Genomic DNA, 20,811 nt, shown 5'->3' on the forward strand with positions numbered 1-20,811 from the left:
CTCTGTCTCTGCAGTGTAAAGTAAGTCTCAAAACGAACCGCGGCGGTATATGTGTCTGTACAGTGCATGAAGGACTTCGGAAACACTCCAATGTCAGGGCCACAACGATGCAGCCACTTGCTTGTTGCCTTGGAAACAGATGAAGTATTTTGGTTTAATCTTCTCCACTCCTCTGCAGCTGCACCCCTGGACCGTCAAGGCTCTTTGTTTGGTCTGGCCTGGACACAGAAGTGGTGGATTAGAGAGCCAATGACACAGTCATGTTGAGAATTGTCCAATACAAGGTCCTGTGAGTCCCACGGCTTGATTCATGACTGACAAACTGGGGGGGTAATAATAAAGATTGTCCTGTTCGGAAAACACTCCAACTCAAACACGCAGAGTTAATTAACCCTTGACCGGTGTCCCCACAAATTCAGCCTCCATACAATGCTACAGACCACAGTGGAAGGGAGTGGTTTGGCAAAACATAGCAGCCACTTTGCCTTGCCTCACAGGTTCAGCGAGGTAAGCCAGAAAAAACACCAAACACCAGATTTGACATGTCACACTCTACCACATGTCAGTTTGAGGGGCCCCAGGCTGAGCTGCTCGCCTGGTGTTTAGTCAACTCTGTCCCTGGTTGATGGGACAGAGGGGCGTGAGGTTTGTCTCAATCAGACTGGTCGAGACAGGGCCACCCAGGAGCAGTGAAATTCATCCCCTCTGCACCTGTCTCACCTGGAGTCAGGGGCGAGATGACCTCTGCAGTGTTGTAGACTGACCCCTGGCTATCCTATACCTTCTCTAATGGGTTGTTTGGACAGTCTGGGTCTGAAGCAGGATAGCAAAGCTCAGTGCAGGTTTGTGCTGGTAAGGGAGGGTCAGAAGGGGAGAGCCGCTGTAGCAAAGGAAGGTCATGGGGGCCAAATGGAATAAGAAGGCATAATTCTCCAGAAATTGAGATAAATGAATACCTGTGGAATTCATTGAAATTAAATCTGCTGGTAAATAAAAGCAAATACAATTCCCCTGATTAGATATATGCAGACAGCAGTGTGAAGGTCCTGACAAGAAAGCCAGCCCATAGATGATGTCTTGGCCCAGTCAGTAGTTGCTACGTGCTGAGAAGGCTGAGTTGGAAGCGGGGGATCATTCTTTCAACACTACCCTCGAGAGGAGCCAGGCGGGTGGCTCACCATGCCAGGCCTGGGCACTGAAGCTGGCAGTAAAAGACCCATTATATAGTAATGAAGGGTAGATAGGGGTCAGGAGGGAGACTGTAAAATAGAAAAAGCAATTGTAAAATAGAAAAGGGTTAAAAACGTCATAAGAAATGTAGACCACCGAAACAATACATTCTTCAAGAGTCCAACAACACCCAAATAAGGTTGCAACAACACCCAAATAACGTTGCAACGACACCCAAATAAGGTTGGGTGAAAAGGCAGATGCTGCTGAATGGATTTTATTTTTGGCCCTGTTAAAAATAAATCAAAATGACTGTTAGATTATGGGAAGTCCAGTGGTCAGTGCCGGATGCTATGTTTGTAGCCCTGACCTGTAGAAACAGGAAGGAAAACCACAGAATTGCAAACAAGCAAACTGTGAGACAGCAGCAGTAGCAGGGAGAGAGCGCTGTAAGCCCAGGAGGAAGACAGACCTTCACCCCAGAAACCTATAATAGTATAGAATAAAACTTTATTGTCCATCCAGGATGGAAGTTTTTCTTTGGCATCACCTTACATTAAACGAATGACACACACATACATTCTCACATCATACATATAAAACAGTCAGTTTAGCATACTGCTTACACTCAAAACAGGACATTGATACATTCGCTCACAACTGACAGCTGCCCCAACTGCATAGTTAAAATAGATAGATAAGTACATATACCAATACAATTGACATTGCATTTAGTAGTCCAACACCTTCGTCTTGGCCACGGGCATGCTAAAGCACCGGCCAGAGGGAAGCCTTTTGAACTGAGGGCGTAGAAGGTGAGAGGAGGTCGCGTGCAAAGCTGTCATCAAGGCAAAGGGTGGCTACTTTGAAGAATCTCAAGTTTAAAATATATTTTAATTCGTTTAACACCTTTTTGGTTACTACACTTTTTTGGTTACATATGTGTTATTTCATAGTTTTGATGTCTTCACTATTATTCTACAATGTAGAAAATAAAGAAAAACCCTTGAATGAGTAGTTGTGTCCAAACTTTTGACTGGTACTGTACCAGAATAATGGTAATCTGTCTAAACTCGCGTGGTAGATAGAATGGCCTGAATGATATAATGACCATCTCATAGTCTCTGGTAAACACTTTCTAGTTAATACTTGGGTCACACAGTGTAATGTGATTGAACAATCACATTACACTGTGTGGCCCAAGTATTAACTACAAAGATACACAGCCTCCAGCTATTGATTTATGTGATGTTGTTTTGTCTCGATCTGCTCTAATTACAGTGTATCCATCAATGTTCACATCAATATCGTCCTGCTTGAGCCACGTTTCTGTAAAGCAGATTGCTTGCTTCTCCTAAAATCGCCCTCAAATTTAGCCTTGGCCGCTAACTCATCCAGTTTAATATTTAGTGACCGCACGTTTGACATGGTGATCGCTGGGAGCGGGTGACGGCTTCCCCGCCTCCGTAGTCTGTTCCTGACACCACCGCTTGAGTCTCGCTTCTTCTTAGTTTCAGTTTTTGACTTTGTAGAACAACAATCAGGTAAGGCAATGGTGTTTTCGAGGGTGTGAGGTTTTATCTTGGAAAGAGAGCAGATTCTCACGGGTGTAGGTGATGGTGGTCGTTTTACTCACTGACTCCATACAATCTCCGTTAGTGATTGTAAAGTTTTTTGAATATTACAGCAATCAGGATGAACAGGGTCACACATGCCATGTACAATCCACTTTCAAACTTGCGACGCACTTGGACTTAGACTAAACAAAACAAAATTGAGCGATATAACTATAAACAAACGAACAGGGTCTGGCAGCAGCGCCGTGCCCCTAGAGGATGTAATATCTCTCCATAGATTATATCAACGGTCTCCCAGTTTCCGGTGTCATTACACACAGAGATTGCACAGTATCAAAGGAATGGCGCTGTGTGTGTGTCTCTCTCTTTCAGGAACTGGTGTGCATTCGTGCACCGGCGCATTGTCACCACGGCTGTCTCCTGTGGCACAGAGGAATACACCATCAAGTCTCAGAGCCCCTGTCCCAACGGCACACCTGACTGCCAGCTTGTCATGTGAGTTCATCCCACTGTGCATTCAAACGTCAACTCAAACCTCATACTAACAGTACAATGCATTATATTACAGATTGCATGATGCACACTCAGATTCTCCAATCTCCCACACACATCTTGTTTATTTTTGTATGTTTTATTTCAACTTTATTTCATCAAGGAGTACTGAGAGCAAGGCCTCTTTTACAGATGAGCCCTGAATTACCTAAATGACAGAAAATACACATCAAAATATAAATACAAAATGCAAAACACGGTCATAACAAACACACACATTCATCAGTAATAAGGTCCTCAATCAGCTTTCTGAATTGCCCCAGAGGCACCAGAACATCACATTTAAGAACATTGAAATGTGTTCCACATATAATGTACAAGAAAACGGAAAGCTAATTTACCTACAGTGCATTCGGAAAGTATTCAGACCCCTTCCCTTTTCCACATTTTGTTACGTTACAGCCTTATTCTAAAATTGATTAAATAATGTATTTTTCTCATCAATCTACAAACAATACCCCATAATGTCGAAGGGAAAACAGGTTTTTATACATTTTTGCAAATTTATAAAAAATAAAAACAGAAATACCATTATTTACATAAGTATTCAGACTCAAAATTGAGCTCAGGTGCATCCCGCTCCATTTGTATTTGTAAAAACATGACAATACATTCACAGCAAGCACATTAAGTGTGTGCCCTCAGGCCACTACTTTACTACCACTGTATCTACAACACAAAATCCATGTGTGTGTGTGTGTGTGTGTGTGTGTGTGTGTGTGTGTGTGTGTGTGTGTGTGTGTGTGTGTGTTTGTATCTCTTCACAGTCCCCGCTTTTCCATAAGGTGCATTTTTATGTTTTTAAAATCGGATTCTACTGCTTGCATCAGTTATTTGATGTGGAATAGAGCTCCATGTAGTCATGGCTCTATGTAGGACTGTGCACTTCCCATAGTCTGTTCTGGACTTGGGGACTGTGAAGAGACCTTTGGTGGCATGTCTTGTGGGGTTTGCATTGGTGTCCAAGCTGTGTGCCAGTAGTTCAAATAGACATCTCAGTGCATTCAACATTGGACACCTCTCACATGTTGTGATGAAGTCAATCTCTCCTCCACTTTGAGCCAGGAGAGATTGACATGCATATTATTAATGTTAGCTCCCCGTGTACATCCAAGGGCCAGCTATAATGCCCTGTTCTGAGCCAATTGCATATTTCCAAAGTCCCTCTTTGTGGCACCTGACTGAACAGTAGTCCAGGTGTGACAAAACTAGAGCCAGTAGGACCTGTCCTGTTGATAATGCTGTTAAGAAGGCAGAGCAGTGCTTTGTTACGGACAGACTTTTCCCCATTTTAGCTACTGTTGTATCAATATGTTTTGACCATGACAGTTTACAATCCAGGGTTACTCCAAGCAGTATAGTCACCTCAACTTGTTCAATGTCCACATTCTTTATTACAAGATTTAGCTGAGGTTTAGGGTTTAGTGAATGATTTGTCCCAAATACAATGCTTTTAGTTTTAGAAATATGTAAGACTAACGTATTCCTTGCCACCCATTCTGAAACTAACTGCAGCTTCTGGTGAAGTGTTGCAGTTATTTCAGTTGCTTTAGTAGCTGACGTGTATAGTGTTGAGTCAACCGCATACATAGACACCCTGGCTTTACTCAAAGCCAGTGGCATGTTGTTAGTAAAGATTGAAAAAGTAAGGGGCCTAGACAGCATGCCTGGGAAATTCCTGATTCTACCTGGATTTTGTTGGAGAGGCTTCCATTAAAGAACACCTTCTGTGTCCTGTTAGACAGGTAACTCTTTATCCACAATAGGGGGTGTAAAGCCATAACACATACGTTTTTCCAGCAGAAGACTATGATCGATAATATCAAAAGCCGCATTGAAGTCTAACAAAACAGCCCCCACAGTATTTTTAGTGTCAGTCCTTTGTGTAAGTGCTTGTTGAATGTCCTTCCCTTTAAGCGTGCTGAAAGGGTGTTTTCAATTTCTTTCCTGTGAAATAGCATTGTATCTGGTCAAACACAATTTTTCCCAAAAGTTTACTAAGGGTTGGTAACAGGCTGATTGGTTGGCTATTTGAACCAGTAAAGGGGGCTTTACTATTCTTGGGAAGCGGAATGACTTTTGCTTCCCTCTAGACCTGAGGGCACACACTTTCTAGTAGGTTTAAATTGAAGATATGGCCTCCGGAGTCCCTACGGTGAAACATGGTGGTGGCAGCATCATGCTGTGGGGATGTTTTTCAGCGGCAGGGACTGGGAGACTAGTCAGGATCGAGGGAAAGATGAACTGAGCAAAGTACAGAGAGATCCTTGATGAAAACCTGAGCACTCAGGACCTTAGACTGGGGCGAAGGTTCACTTTCCAACAAGACAATGACCCTAAGCACACAGCCAAGACAATGCAGGAGTGGCTTCGGGACAAGTCTCTGAATGTCCTTGAGTGGCCCAGCCAGAGCCCGGACTTGAACCCGATCGAAAATCTCCGGAGAGACCTGAAAATAGCTATGCAGCAATGCTCCCCATCCAACCTGCTAGACCTTGAGAGGATCTGCAGAGAAGAATGGGAGAAACTCCCCAAATACAGGTGTGCCAAGCTTGTAGCAGCATACTCAAGAGGACTTGAGGCTGTAATCGCTGCCAAAGGTGCTTCAACAAAGTACTGAGTAAAGGGTCTAAATACTTATGTAAATGTAATATTTAATTAAAAAAAATATTTGAAATGTGCAAAAATGTAACACATTTTTGTCATTATGGAGGCGTTGATTATCCGTTGTATAAAAATGGATAATCAACGAGGGCTATGGAAAATAATGAAGGACATCACCTTCCATAGGCCATATTATTTGGCAAGACAACTGTGCATGGCTGCATCTCACTGTCGAAGACTATATGATATGTTTTGGTTATTTGGCTCTCCATTCGCTTTTTGTTTACTGCGTTTGTTTACTGTTAATGTAACTAGACTAAATATAGATTGTGTAATGACTTTATTGACCTGATATTTTGTGTACTTGGTACCACTGTTTTGTTCTGTTCACATTCGCAGTTATGTCGGTATTCAAAGCCAAACTGCTATTCAGTACTTTTGTTTGCATGCATGAATAACTAGGCTACTAATTTCAGCATTTAGTTTGCATTATTTTGTTAAGACAGCTGTGTGTATGGCTGCATTTACATAGGCTCTGTGTAATAGGTGAATTACCCTATCTATCTTGTAGCCTATACTCATTACCAAAACGGCCTTGTTGTAGGGCGCTGTCCATTGTGCTGATACAGCGCAGCGTAGATTGGTGAGAAATCTGTAGCCTACCTGTCACTTCAAAAGCACTCAATGATCTCAGAGTCTCACCATTTGAACTTTATGTTTATTGTGATATAGCGTAATTATATGATCAGACCTCAATATAATTCCAATGCAAGAATCCCCAAAAGTTGTGCCCCCTCGACGATTTCAACTGCCCCTTAGTCACTTTATCCTGGCGCTGGGTCTACTCCTGCGAGTACTGCCCATCACCGGCAGGTAAAATCAAATCAAACGCTGTGTGTGGTGCACCTTGGAAGGAACCACTTACTAGGGAGAATAGGGGGGCTTACTCTTTGCCTGGTCCAGTGAGTGTGCCTACTCCGCAAAATACCGCTGACAGATTTTTAAAAATTAAATCTAAGGGGGCACTTGCCCTTGTGCCCCCTATGGGAATGAAGCCTCTGACTAACTAACACATATCATATGAAAACCCTATTACTACCACTGACATTACTACTGCCGCAAGTACCATTACCACCACGACTATTATTTCACAACCATAAATACTTCAAGACTAGCACGCACACCACATTTACTTCAGTAAATGGTATTTTTCTAGTTTTATTTTGTTCTTTTATTAGGATCCCCGTTAGCTGTTGCTATTGCAGCAGCTACTCTTCCTGGGGTCCACACAAAGCATAAAATATGACACATTACAGAATATGAATAGACAAGAACAGCTTAAGGACAGAGGTATGTACATGTAAAATAAGAATAAGGTCCTGTACTGACATAAAGCTATAAAAAAAACCAGAGACCTATACTCTTGGCCTAGATTCAGTAGCATCTTCACACATACAGTAAATACAGGTAACTGCCAAAATAAAGGAAACGCCAACATAAAGGATCCTAATAGGGCGTTGGGCCAACATGAGCCAGAATAACTTCATTCCGCCTTGGCGTAGATTCTACAACAATCTGGAACTCTATTGGAGGGATGCGACAACATGACAAGGTGAAAACTCTGTCAATGTGCCCTTGAGCAAGGCACTTAACCCTCATTTGCTCCAGGGGCGCCATAGTGCTATGGCTGACCCTGTAAAACAACACACTGTACTGCCCCTATCCGGTGTACGTGACAATAAAACATATTTTGTATTTGTTTTTTATTTTTCCTAAAGAAATTCCATTATTTAGTGTTTTGTTGATGGTGTTGGAAAACGCTGTCTCAGGCGCCACTCAAGAATCTCCAATAAGAGTTCAATTGGATTAAATTGGGTATTGATCATATTCCGACCTCAATTAGAAAAGGGGACCGTCTTAAACAGCTTAACCAAAGGGACAGTTTTTGGATTTACAAACTACAGGCCACTAAATACCCTGGTTTAAATAAAGATATGGATTTCTCACTTTTCCTGTTGGGTGGAGAGAGGTTCCTTTGCTGTCATCTAGTGGACATATTTCTCTATTGCCCTCAGGTATGTTTAGACGGCTGTGGTCCATGTTTGCGGTGATCTAGTGTACTATAAAATAGATGGCTCTCCTATTCTTACCATTTTGCCTAGTCATATTCAAGGTTGACAAACTTTTCTAGGGGTTATGATGCTTCTAGCCTTGATTTGCATTTTGATAACGTTTCACTTTTTAATGTGTAAAGTATTGCTTACTAGGTGTTGTCCAATTAATTCTATAAAATCAGGGTTGATTGTAAAACGCTGTTCAAAAGAGGACATTGTATTATCATACATTTGTACTCCCTGATGCAGCGAAAACCAGTTATTATTCATCTTTGTTTCCATTTGACATGCCATATAAATAAAGGCATTTTAATTAATTATATGAAGAGTGCCTTGGTCCTCTTTTCTTTTTGAAGTGTTCAATTGGATTGAGATCTGGTGACTGAGATGGTGATGGCATATGGTTTACATCACTTTCATGCTCGTGACCCCTCGTGCCCTGTGGGTATTGTCATCCTATGGGGGCATAGCTATGGTAGCCAAAATAATGGCCTGCGCAGCATTTTTATACATGACCCTAAGCATGATGGGATGTTAATTGCTTAATTAACTTAGGAACCACACCTGTGTGGAAGCACCTGCTTTCAATATACTTTGTATCCCTCATTTACTTAAGCGTTTGCATTATTTTGGCAGTTACCTGTGTATCAGTGTAGTAGAGAGGCGTTGTGCCGTGAGTTGTTTTATTTGTTGATTTTTTAAAGCACATTTTGCTGTTTGCTTGAGTCATTTGATGAGATGGGAGTTCCATGTAAACATAGCTCTGTATAATACTGTGCATTTCCTTACATTTATTTTGGATTTGGGGACTATGAAGAGACCGCTGGTGTCATGTATGGTGGGGTTAAGTATGTCTGGCCGAGCTGTATGGTATTTCATTATACAGACAATTTGGGATCTTTAACACAGTCATTTTTCGCATAAAAACAAGTGATGCAGTACATTTTTCCTCTACTTTGAGCCATGAGAGACTGGCATGCATCTTGTTGATATTGACCTTCTGTTTACAGTGAAGCGCAAGATGTGCTGCTCTGTTGTGGACCAGCTGCAGCTTTCCGAGCTCCTCCTTTTAAAAAAACATGTTTATTTCATCTTTATTTAACCAGGTAGGCAAGTTGTAACAGAGTTACACATGGAGTAAAACAAACATACAGTCAATAACAGTAGAAAAATGAGTCTATATAAAATGTGAGCAAATGAGGTGAGATAAGGGAGGTAAAGGCAATAAATAGGCCATGGTGGCGAAGTAAATACAATATAGCAATTAAAACACTGGAATGGTAGATTTGACAGTAGATGAGTGTGCAAAGTAGAAATACTGGGGTGCAAAGGAGCTAAATAAATAAATACAGTAGGGGAAGAGGTAGTAGTTTGAGCTATTTATAGATGGGCTATGTACAGGTGCAGTGATCTGTGAGCTGCTCTGACAACTGGTGCTTAAAGCTAGTGAGGGAGATAAGTGTTTCCAGTTTCAGAGATTTTTGTAGTTCGTTCCAGTCATTGGCAGCAGAGAACTGGAAGGAGAGGCGGCCAAAGGAGGAATTGGCTTTGGGGGTGACAAGTGAGATGTACCTGCTGGAGCGCGTGCTACGGGTGGGTGCAGCTATGGTGACCAGCGAGCTGAGATAAGGCGGGACTTTACCTAGCAGAGACTTGTAGATGACCTGGAGCCAGTGGGTTTGGCGACGAGTATGAAGCAGCTCCTGACCATATAACTGGGCCATAGATGTGGTAGAACCAGAGCCTGCAGGACTTGTTTGCTTGAACGTGTTGTAAAAAACACACCATCACATAGAGACCCCTCATCTTCATAACAATAGAATCAAAATGCCTTGACCATGATCATTTACAGTGTACGGTAACACCAAGAAGTTTATTTTCCTCTACTTGCTCAATAGCCACATCATTCATTACCAGATTCAGCTGAGGTCTAGTAGTTAGGGAATGGTTTGTACTAAATACAATGCTTTTAGTCAGAATATGAATTATGCCGTCACATTCGGGGGGGGGGGTCTCAATTATTTTCTAGGGACCTCCAATGGCACACACTTAATAGTAAAGACGCCATGTAATAATTTATTTTTTTAAGGGGGAGGCATGAACACAATCAGTCATGATGTTTTCATCTTACTGTCAAACAAATCATTTCAGAAAGTAGGCTACCTGCGCCTGTCCGTCCACTCCAAAAATAATTCCAGCATCCAAACCGTGCACTGGCACCATTTGATGAATGGAAAAAGAGATCTGTTACAAAGCACCAAAAAGTGTAATGACATTCATTGACTGTCGTTGGGTCTGCACTCTTGTAGCCTGAATTAACTGATGTTTCTTGCTTACAAATAAAAGTTGAGACACCTGAAAAGGGGCTGAGATATGGGACTTTCCCGGGATGACAAGTGCAGCCCAATAACTGTGCAGCCACATGGAATATATTTTCTAAACCATGACACAGAGGTGGGGGTGTACGTTTAATTTGGAATAAGCTTTTATTTTAAAATGTACCACTGTAGCAGTACAAATGTAATTTTAAACAAATAGGAGAATGATTATATTTGCATTGTTTAGGTACCCCCCCAAAGTTTAACTTTGTTGCATTTAGTGGGACTCATGTCTCATTAGGGGGTCTGAGACCCACCTGGGCCCCCCGTAATTCGCACTCTGCTTTTAGTTTTTGATATATTCAGGACTAGTTTATTACTAGGCACCCATTCTAAGACTGACTGCAACTCTTTGTTTAGGGTTGCAGGGATTTCACTAAGTGTGGGTACTGACATGTATGAATACAATTTTAAATGTTATGGGACACATATTTAGCAGATGTTATAGTATAGTGTTGAATCATCTGTGAACATAGGCTTTGTTTAAGGCTTGTGGGAGATCATTAATGAAAACAGTAAAGGGCCAAGCCAGCTCCCATGTGGAATTCCACAAGTTTTACATTAGAGAAGCTCCCATTAAAGTAAACCCCCTGTGTTCTATCAGATACATACTCTAGCTTTCTATCCATAATATGGCAGATGTAAAGTTTTTTTTAATAAAAAATTAGCAATGATATCAAAAGCAGCGCTGAAGTCTAACAATACAACTCCCACAATCTTCTTTCAGATAATCAACAGTCATTTGTGTCAGTGCAGTACATGTTGAGTACCCTTCCCTAGAAGGGTGCTGAAAGTCAGTTGTTACAATGCTATTTCTCTGTAAAAAAATGTATCTGGTTAAACAAAATTTGTTCGATAAGTTTACTGAGAACTGGCAGCAAGCTGATTGGTCGGATATTAGAGCAAGTAAAGGGAGCTTTACCATTGTTGGGTAGTGGAATCACTTAAGCTTCTCTCCAGGTTTGTGGACAAATACTTTTCAAAAGACTCATATTAAAGATATGGCAAATAGGAGTTGTAATGTAATCAGGTGTAATCCAATGATTTTGGTTTGTGCGTTTTTATGTGTGTTTAGGTACAAGCTCTCTACCCGGCCAGTCTACAGATTAGACCAGAAGATCTTCACCGCCCTGTTGTGGAGGTGCTGCACAGGACATGGAGGGGAGAACTGCGAGGAAACGGGTACTGATACAGAGCTACACACAACTGATACACACATGGTATAAAAGGTAACCTTATGGTGCAATATACCTCCACAGGCCTACTCTAAGTTTTCTCCTGTATTACTTGCAGAGTTTGACTCTTGTTATCTCAAGTAGATTTCCTGTGTGTGAAATGGCCCTTAACTCAGCGAGAGGAACCAGCTGGGAAATTAATGTGTTTACGAAAACTGTGGAACCAATAAAAGTAACATCCTCTCTCTGTGCTCCTGCTCTCTTCCTCTATCCCTCGCTCTCCCTTCCCCAGTAGTTGATGGCCATATATCTGACTCTGCAGACCCCACAATGGCAGGACGACCACATCCAGGAGACAGTGAGCCTCACCACACAGGTAGAGGTCTGCTCATCGGAGGGAGGGAGGGAGGGGGGGGACTGGGTAAACTGCCCGCAATCAAATGCCCCATGACGCCCTCTCTGACTCAAACTGAATAAACTGAGGAAACGCCAGTGGCCCAGGAGAGCGAGTGTTTGGGTAAATGCTATAGCAGGCTGTGGGATGTTCGTCACTTCCCGGGGGAGGGAGGAAAGGGGTTGTGAACCGTTCTCAGGACATCAAGCAAGGCCTTAAAAGGGGGTGTGACCCCATCCCAACCTGCCCTAAGCCCTCCAACTACGGCACTGGTGTAGCTAGGAGCCCAAACACACGGAGTCACCAGTACACAAGCACATTTGCAGGCATGAGAGAAAGAAAGACTGAAAACAGTCAGAAGTCTGAGACACTAGGGACCTAAAAGCTTCCCTGTGGCTCAGTTGGTAGAGCATGGTGTTTGCAAACGCCAGCATGGTGTGCGCAACGCCAGGGTTGTGGGTTCGATTCCCACGGGGGGGCCAGTACAACAAAAAAAAAATGCATAAAATGTATGTATTCACTACTGTAAGTCGCTCTGGATAAGAGCGTCTGCTAAATGACTAAAAATGTAAAAAGAACCCTCTGCACTTTTGGGCCAGTTTTAGGTAACAAAGACGTAAAGTCCCTCATTGTCGGCTGGTCCGCTCTCAGTCCCTCCACGTCCCTTATTGAGAGGGCTTCCTAAACCGTAGAGGGCTCACATATTGAATTCTTCACCACCACTAGAGTCGAATAGCTATTGTATTACACACACTAATCAAGCACACATACAGGGTTGGCTGAAGTGGGGTCAGAAGTGGTGGACAGAGAGCAAACCTAAGGCTATGGTTCTCAGGGTCAGGGGAGAGTTGTCTGCCCACTGACATAGCTACTGCTCTGTGGTCCTGTGCCAGTCCAAGAGGAATCATATAACTACAATCCAAGTGCTGTGATCACAGTTCACATCAATAGATACAACAATGTGCCACTGGAGAAACAAGGACAAAGTGTGGTTAAACATATTTACCTTGATAAAAGCCATGGCTCCTAAAATTCTATCCATCTGTTATCTGTCTAGGCACTCAGTCTAGACTCACCCACCAGCCTGAGTGGGAGCAGAATGACTTCCAGGTGTCTGAGAATCCTCTGCACGAGAGCCATCCCTCAGAGGCTGACAACAACAACGACACACACACAGGTTCCCCAGAGCCCCCCTCATACCCTCGACAGGCCCAGGAGCACATCCCTCACCATGGCGATGACCACCCCCACCCCTACCACCGCCTGCAGGATTTCCATAATGGAGGTAGGTTGGGACCCTAGAATCACCATTACTGTACTAAAATCATGATAATCACACTGGGCAAAAGTTAGGGAAACGTTAGGAAGCCTGATTAAAATAAGTTATGTTAGGACCTCCAAGACCAGGAATGTTTTCACCACTGCCAAAATCAGGGCCATGAAAAGGAGGCACGGTCGTCAACGGCAACACGCCTAACACCATATATCAACCTCTTCGGGACATGCAAAAACATGTTCACTCACTATCTCATAGGTAATAACAAACCAGCAAGGAATGGGCCATTCAATGTCAATACAAAACAACTTTGAAAATCAACAGCACTTTCAGACAGTAGCAAAATCTTGTCTCCAAGCTCCTGTTTGGCATGTTTACACTCCCAGCTGTTATTTCTGCCCTACTGTCTGGTCAATTGCCTGTCTCATCCACATCCCCTGAGAGAATTGACTGGCTTTAGACTAGTGCAGTAAATAATCCACAGTTGAAAGGAGGAACGCTTGACCGGGAGGGGAGGGGGGCATTTCCACGAACGCCTGCTTAGTGTCCTCCCACCCCCTTCATTAGCCTCCTTCTCAGGAAATCCTCTCTTCCTTCTGGAAAAAATGTCCCCCCCCCCATACATTGTGTACAGATGATGTAATCCACAATAGAATGGTGACTTAAAGGGCCTAATACACCATAGTGTGAGGTCTCATATTCTAGCCACACATGGTGACATAGCCACGGGAATTATGGGTGCTGGAGGTGCAGCAGCACCCCCTGGCAGTGAAATCGTAAAACTGCAAGGATGAAAAAATATATAGATTTTTCATTGCATTATTGATATAAATTATTATAAAACCTGATATTTATAGCCTATTGGGCCCCATTCTGCATGGAAAGCTTTCAGCTCTGATTTGTAAACAGTGCGCTCATGATATGCTATTATCTATTCAGTTGAGGGGGTTTGGAGTTTGATACGTGCTCTGCTGTACGGTGGACATTTTAGTTTGAGTCAGGTCTCTTTCTCTCCCTCTTCCATAAACATCATGTGAGTTTCAAGTTTGGGGAAGCAAATGTTAATCATAAAAATGCCTGCAACCATCTAATCTAGGCATATAAAAAAGGGGAATCACAAATTATACAATAACCCGGAGGAAATTATTGTCCATGTGCCACTGACCCATAGCTGTGGGAAGTAGGGGTGCTGAGAGTGCTGCAGCATTCCCTGATAAATACCCCCCCCCCCAAATAATGTGTGTGTGTGTATATATATATATATATATATATATATACACACACACACCAACAACAACATTTTGGGGTCACTTAGAAATGTCCTTGTTTTTGAAAGAAAAGTGTGTTTTTTGTCCATTAAAATAACATCAAATTGATCAGAAATACAGTGTAGACATTGTTAATGTTGTAAATGACTATTGTAGCTGGAAATGGCTGATTTTCTTATGGAATATCTACATAGGCGTACAGAGGCCCATTATCAGCAACCATCACTCCTGTGTTCCAATAGCACGTTGTGTTAGCTAATCCAAGTTTATCATTTTAAAAGGTGAATTGATCATTAGAAAACCCTTTCGCAATTATGTTAGCACAATAGCCTTCATTTCTCAGAACAAGAATAGACTGACGAGTTTCAGAAGAATGTTCTTTGTTTCTGGCCATTTTAAGCCTGTAATCGAACCCACAAATGCTGATAAATTGTTGTGCTGATTAAAGCAGCAATAAAACTGTCCTTCTTTAGACTAGTTGAGTATCTGGAGCATCAGAATTTGTGGGTTCGATTACAGGCTCAAAATGGCCAGAAGCAAATAACTTTTTTCTGAAACTCGTCAGTCTGAAACTCGTTGTTCTGAGAAATGAAGACTGTTCCATGCGAGAAATTGCCAAGAAACTGAAGATCTCGAACAAAGCGCTGTACTACTCCCTTCATAGAACAGGGCAAACTGGCTCTAACCAGAATAGAAAGAGTGGGAGGCCCTGGTGCACAACTGAGCAAGAGGACAAGTACATCAGAGTGTCTAGTTTGAGAAACATACTCCTCACAAGTCCTCAACTGGCAGCTTCATTAAATAGTACCCCTAAAAACACCAGTCTCAACGTCAACAGTGAAGAGGTGACTCCGGGATGCATCCAAGGAGGGGAGGGGGGCCTCTTCACTGTTCACGTTGAGACTGGTGCTTTGCTGGTACTATTTAAGAAGCTGAAACCTCCCTGACCAAGTCCCTTCTCCCCCGATTGTTCAGTTTGGCTGGGCGCCCAGCTCTAGGAAGAGTCTTGGTGGTTCCAAACTTCTTCCATTTAAGAATGATGGAGGCCACTGTGATGCTGCAGACATTTTTTGGTACCCTTCCCCAGATCTGTGCCTCGACACAATCTTGTCTCAGAGCTCTATGGACAATTCCATTGATCTCCTGGCTTGGTTGTTGCTCTGACATGCACTGTCAACTGTGGGACCTTATATAGACAGGTGTGTACCTTTCCAAATCATGTCCAATCAATTGAATTTATCACAGGTGGACTCCAATCAAGTTGTAGAAACAGGATGCACCAGAGCTCAATTTTGAGTCTCATAGGAAAGCTTCTGAATACTTATGTAGATAAGGTATCTTTTTGAAAATAAATTATAACCTGTTTTCGCTTTGTCATTATGGGGTATTGTGTGTAGATGACTAAGGATTATATATATATATTTGATCCATGTTAGAATAAGGCTATAACGTAACAAAATGTGGAAAAAGTCAAGGGGTCTGAATACTTTCCGAAGGCACTGTATATGTGGGTGGGGGAATTCAATGTCACATACGCACTCACACAGACGAGTATGCACGCACACATGCACATGCTTGTTTTACTATCGTTGTGGGGACCAAACCATTTATTCCTATTCAAAATCCTATTTTCCCTAACCCTAAAATAGCCCTTTTTCCTTGTGAGGACTGGCAAAATGTTCCCACTTGTCTGAATTTTCGTTTACTATTCTTGAGAGGACTTCTGGTCAAGAATAGTAAAAACACACACACATGCATGCATGCGCACGCACGTGCACACCCCCACACAATTTCTAGGAGGAATGTGAGAATCCCTGCAGCCTGTATCTTATAACTCTAAAAGGAACTGCTTCCATTAGGGCTGTCTCTGGGGTGCACAAACACTGCCACGAAACAAACCCATCCAACATTAAATCACTCTGCTTTCTTGTAAACAAAGAGGTCCTGTCAGGAAAACCAATACATAGGGGAAATGAAATGCCAAAATATTGGTCAGGAAATAGGAATAACACAGAGCATAGCTATTTTTGGCAACTTGGCATTTTACTTTGGCTTCATCAGCAAAAAAATAATTCAATTGTAGATTTCTTGGAACTAAAGGCTCTCATAACTGTTCCTGAGAACTAACGGCACAACTGATATGAATGAATTGCTTTTCTAAGAGAATACATTCTAACAGGTTTTGAAAAGGAGCCTTGCTATGCTCCTATGCACATTGGTTGGTGTACAGTTGTGGCGTCACCTCAGCCTTGTGCACTGCTATGATTTACAAATGTAAAGTCGATATGTCTAAAACTGAAAATGAGTCTTGTTCTGAATCCTTATACCGATTGACGTGAGTAAATATTATGCACTGACTTCCTGGTTTGTCTCTCAGACCCAATCAGGGGTGAGGTGGAGGCTGACGCTCTACTGCCCTACGCAGACTCCCTGTCTCCCCTCCCTCTGCCCCACATGATGGCCCTGCTGATGTCCCAGCTCCAGCCCATGTTGGATGGCTTCAACCGCACCTTGGAGCGCCTGACCTTGGAGGTCAGGGGTCTGTCCCAGGATGTGGCCCAGCTCCGGAGCTCTCAGTGGGAGGTAAAGGAGGAGGCCCTGCGGGGTGCAGGTGCCAGAGAGGATCCTGAGGCCTTTGAGGCTAAGCTGGAGCAGAGTTTCCAGGACATCAAGGAGGTGAGGAGGGAACTGGAGAGACAGAGAGCTGAGATGGCGGATAGGCTACACTCCCAGCATGCCTTGCTGCACTATAACATCACCAACTTCAAGACAGACATCGATGCCAAGATCAAACACAATGACAAGATGTTACAGGTCAGTGAATCCCTCATGACATGGTGATGAAACTATTTAATAATTCATAACTTTGAGACTTAGTTTCTCACTTCGGTGTTAGTATCATACACTTTTAATGGGCATTAAGTGAGAATGTTCTTCATGCCTTTCATATGTTTCCCGGGTAGGTTAATCTTGAGTCCCTGAATGCCACCCTGTCAGACATGAAGCTCGAGCAGGAGCATCTGAGTGAAGAGCTCCAGAGTGACCTGACCAGCCCAGGGGACAGGAGAGAACCCAACCAGGTCCAGCCCAATCAGGCCCAGCACCCTCCAGAGGACTCGGCAGTGTGGGAGTCTATCGCTCGTCTGGACAACAAGGTGGTCAACAACACAGTGAGGGTGAATGCCCTGGTTGAAGACTTGGAGATAGCTAATGACAACGTCCTGGACCTGAAGAGAGGCTTCCGAGGCCTTGAGGAGAACATTGCCCAAACGTGGAGGAACAGCCAGATCCAGTTCATGGAGACGGGCCTGGAGGTGGAGGCGGCTAAAGTAGCCGTGCTGAACAGCGTCAATGAGCTGGCCAGCAACCTAACCCTCCGCTCGAAGCAGCTGCAGGACATGGAGACGGACATGGACTACCTGTACACACAGTTCTACAAGAACGTCAGCTCTGCCAGAGACTGTGACTGCAAGGCATTCACCGCCACCATCTCACGCTTGGAGCAGGGACTGACCAACGTCACAGAGCTGGCCAACGACAACCGGCTGGCCTTGGATGGGAGTACCGATGCTGGGTCAGAGCGCTGGAGTCCCTTTGTGGAGGACATCTACCAGGGGTTGGATCACGTCAAGGCCTCCCTGGCCTTTGAGCAAGAGAAGAGCAGGACTCTCCACCACAATGTGACCCAGCTGCTGGCCTCCTTTCTGGACATCCAGAAGGACGTGCTCAGTCTGCGGGAGAGCGACGAGTGGTTGGCGGGTGAGATGCGTCACCTCTCCAGCTCCTTCTTTTCTCTTTTGAACGATGCCATCCGCCACACCGACGTGCTGGAGATGCTCTTGGGAGAGGAGGTGATGGGGTTTATGGACTGGCCCCTAAGCAACCAGGAGGCCCACTCCATCCCTGCACTGCAGGAGAGGCTCCGCCACATGCAGGAACAGATCATGGGCCAGAACCTCAGTCTCACCTCCCTGCTGGAGGCCGCCCGGGCAGAAGAGTTCCCAGCCTCAGACGAGCCCTCTGTGCTGGTAGACTTGGCCTCCCGCGGCCTGAAGAGGAGGAGTGGAGACCAGAGGAGTGACCACCTCGTGGTCTCAGCAGCCTCTGAGGACCGGCAAGACTACTCTGACAGTGACCTGTGGAGCCTTGAGAAAGCAGTGAAGGAGCTGGGGGAGAAGGTCCACAGGCTGGAGTACAGGCCTTGTACTGCCAGCTGCAACAACACCAAAGATGGCGCCAAACTGCAGGCAGAGGTGGCCTGGCTGAGGAGGGGTTTAGAGAATCATTTGAGTCTCTTCAAGAACGTCTTCAGTAACTCAGAGGGACTGGCCGACTCAGAAAGCACCCTGGACTTGGACCAGCTGTGGGCCCTGATGAAGAGGAAGGAGGGGAAGAGACAGAGGAAGCGCAATAACAACAAAGAGGGAATCAAAGACCATATTGGAGAGAGAGATAACCTTCGTAGCAGGAGAGATACATCAGGTAGGCATCAATTTATGAAAGTGTTTGTCTTTCTTTCTTTCTTTCTAACATCCACTAAGACTGGAAGTTCACTTTAAACTCTGATCTATACATGTGAAACACCCTCAAGTCAGTGCTTGCAATGGGTTAAAACAGGGAGTCGCTGAGCATGACAGAGAATCAACCCAAGACTGCCTCCTGGTGAACCAAAAATGTTTTAGTTCAGGCTTATAAGTGGTCTAAGCAGAAGTATAGCGAGTGTCTATGGGTTAAACGCATTTTCCTACACCCGCAATAACATCTGCTAAATATGTGTATGTGACCAATATTTTTTCCCCCCGATTTTTGATACTGCCCATGAACAGTTAGCAGATAACAGTTGATAATTCCCTGTCTCTTCTCTTTCAGTGCTATCCAAGCTGGGGGACAGTCCCCTTATGTTTCTGGCCAGAAGCATACAGCGCAGCAGACCAAGTGACAGCAGCCTCCTGGTGTTTGAGGACACATCGCTAAACCTGGGCCAGATGTACTCAACTCACACTGGGATGTTCCAAGCACCTTTGGCAGGAATTTACCTCTTCACGCTGACGCTGAACTTTGAACCTGGCCCCTCGCTGTCTGGGCTGAGGAGAGAGAACGGGGAGCTGGCTGCTACTCTGCATCAGGACAAGATGGCATTGTTTGGCCCCGTCACCCGTGTGTGTCTCCTACAGATGCAGCAGGGAGAGGAGCTCCGGCTTGAACTGTATGAGGGGACTCTGGTGACCGATGACCCCAAAGACAACGCCTTCGCTGGGCTTCTGCTCCATCAGACCACCTGAGGATGCCGGGGCTGCTCTGTATAGTCCGAGGAGAGATGTTGGCCTGAGAGCAATCAATCACTAGACTGACAGCTACTATGGAACCTGCGTTTCAATCTCTTACATTGATATTGGGAGGGGGAGTATGTAGAAAGTTCAGGGAGTATAAAACATTTGTCATACAGTATACCATTTAGAGCATTGCAACGCAACCTTCCTGAAGTTATTCTAAGGGAAACGGGAACATTTGAGCATTCTAGACCATAAAACAATATTCTATAGAAACTGACTTTCAGAACATAAGGTGGGCTTCTTTAAGATATCACACTCCCCTCCATGCTACCACAATGCTGCCCTACCAAGCAAAAAGGCAGTAACTGCTCATTTGGTCCAAAATGAGTTAGTCATTTTTGCTACATAAAATACATGCTTAATCATGTGGACAAGTATCCTGCCTCGTATTGTGTTTTGGAGAAAATGGGCGTCATGTTAGCAGTAAGTTCATAAAGTTACTGTGAAACCAAGGTAAATAAAATCAATTTTTCTCAGTTCCACGCTATGAGCAGTGCCTGCCTTTTTGCTTGGTAAGGCAGAATACAGGGCTTTATGACTGCAATATTTCTAATACAGTGCCGTGAAAAAGTATTTGCCCCTTTCTAATTTGCATATTCTAGATACTGAATGTTATCAGATCTTCAACCAAAACCTAATATTAGATAAAGGGAACCTGAGTGAACAAAATTACATATTTATTTTAACAAAGTTATGCAACACCCAATGCCCCTGTGTGAAAAAGTAGACTTAGTGTTTTGGATCATTGTCTTTCTGCACTTCAGCTTCAGCTCACAGACAAATGGCCTGACATTCTCCTGTAGAATTGTGACACAGAAGGAACCATGAATTCTGCTTTAAGGCAAGTCATCCAGGTCCTGAAGCAGAAAAGCATCCCCAAACCATCACACTTGACCGTTGGTATAAAGTTCTTACTTTGGAATGCAGCGTTTGGTTTTCGCCAGGCATAATGGGACCCATGTCGTCCAAA

The 20,811-nt window shown here is 43.9% G+C and overlaps 1 protein-coding gene across 2 annotated transcripts in view; it reads left to right on the top strand.

Moving 5' to 3' along the window:
• LOC115153127 (multimerin-2) overlaps positions 1–20,490 on the top strand; it is a 28,424-nt gene extending 7,934 nt beyond the window's left edge. The window contains exons 2-8 of one of the 2 annotated variants that reach the window (XM_029698201.1): positions 3,120–3,242; positions 11,471–11,577; positions 11,863–11,946; positions 13,022–13,249; positions 16,886–17,322; positions 17,472–18,990; positions 19,378–20,490. In XM_029698201.1, coding sequence (XP_029554061.1) covers positions 3,120–3,242; positions 11,471–11,577; positions 11,863–11,946; positions 13,022–13,249; positions 16,886–17,322; positions 17,472–18,990; positions 19,378–19,790 — 2,911 coding nt within the window. In that variant the 3' untranslated portion in view covers positions 19,791–20,490. The remainder of the gene's footprint in view (positions 1–3,119; positions 3,243–11,470; positions 11,578–11,862; positions 11,947–13,021; positions 13,250–16,885; positions 17,323–17,471; positions 18,991–19,377) is intronic. The other variant, XM_029698202.1, reaches the window with a different exon arrangement.
• The last annotated feature ends 321 nt before the right edge of the window (positions 20,491–20,811 follow it).

The sequence above is a fragment of the Salmo trutta genome, chromosome 18, assembly GCF_901001165.1.
Source record: "Salmo trutta chromosome 18, fSalTru1.1, whole genome shotgun sequence".
NCBI classification, from domain to species: Eukaryota; Metazoa; Chordata; class Actinopteri; order Salmoniformes; family Salmonidae; genus Salmo; species Salmo trutta.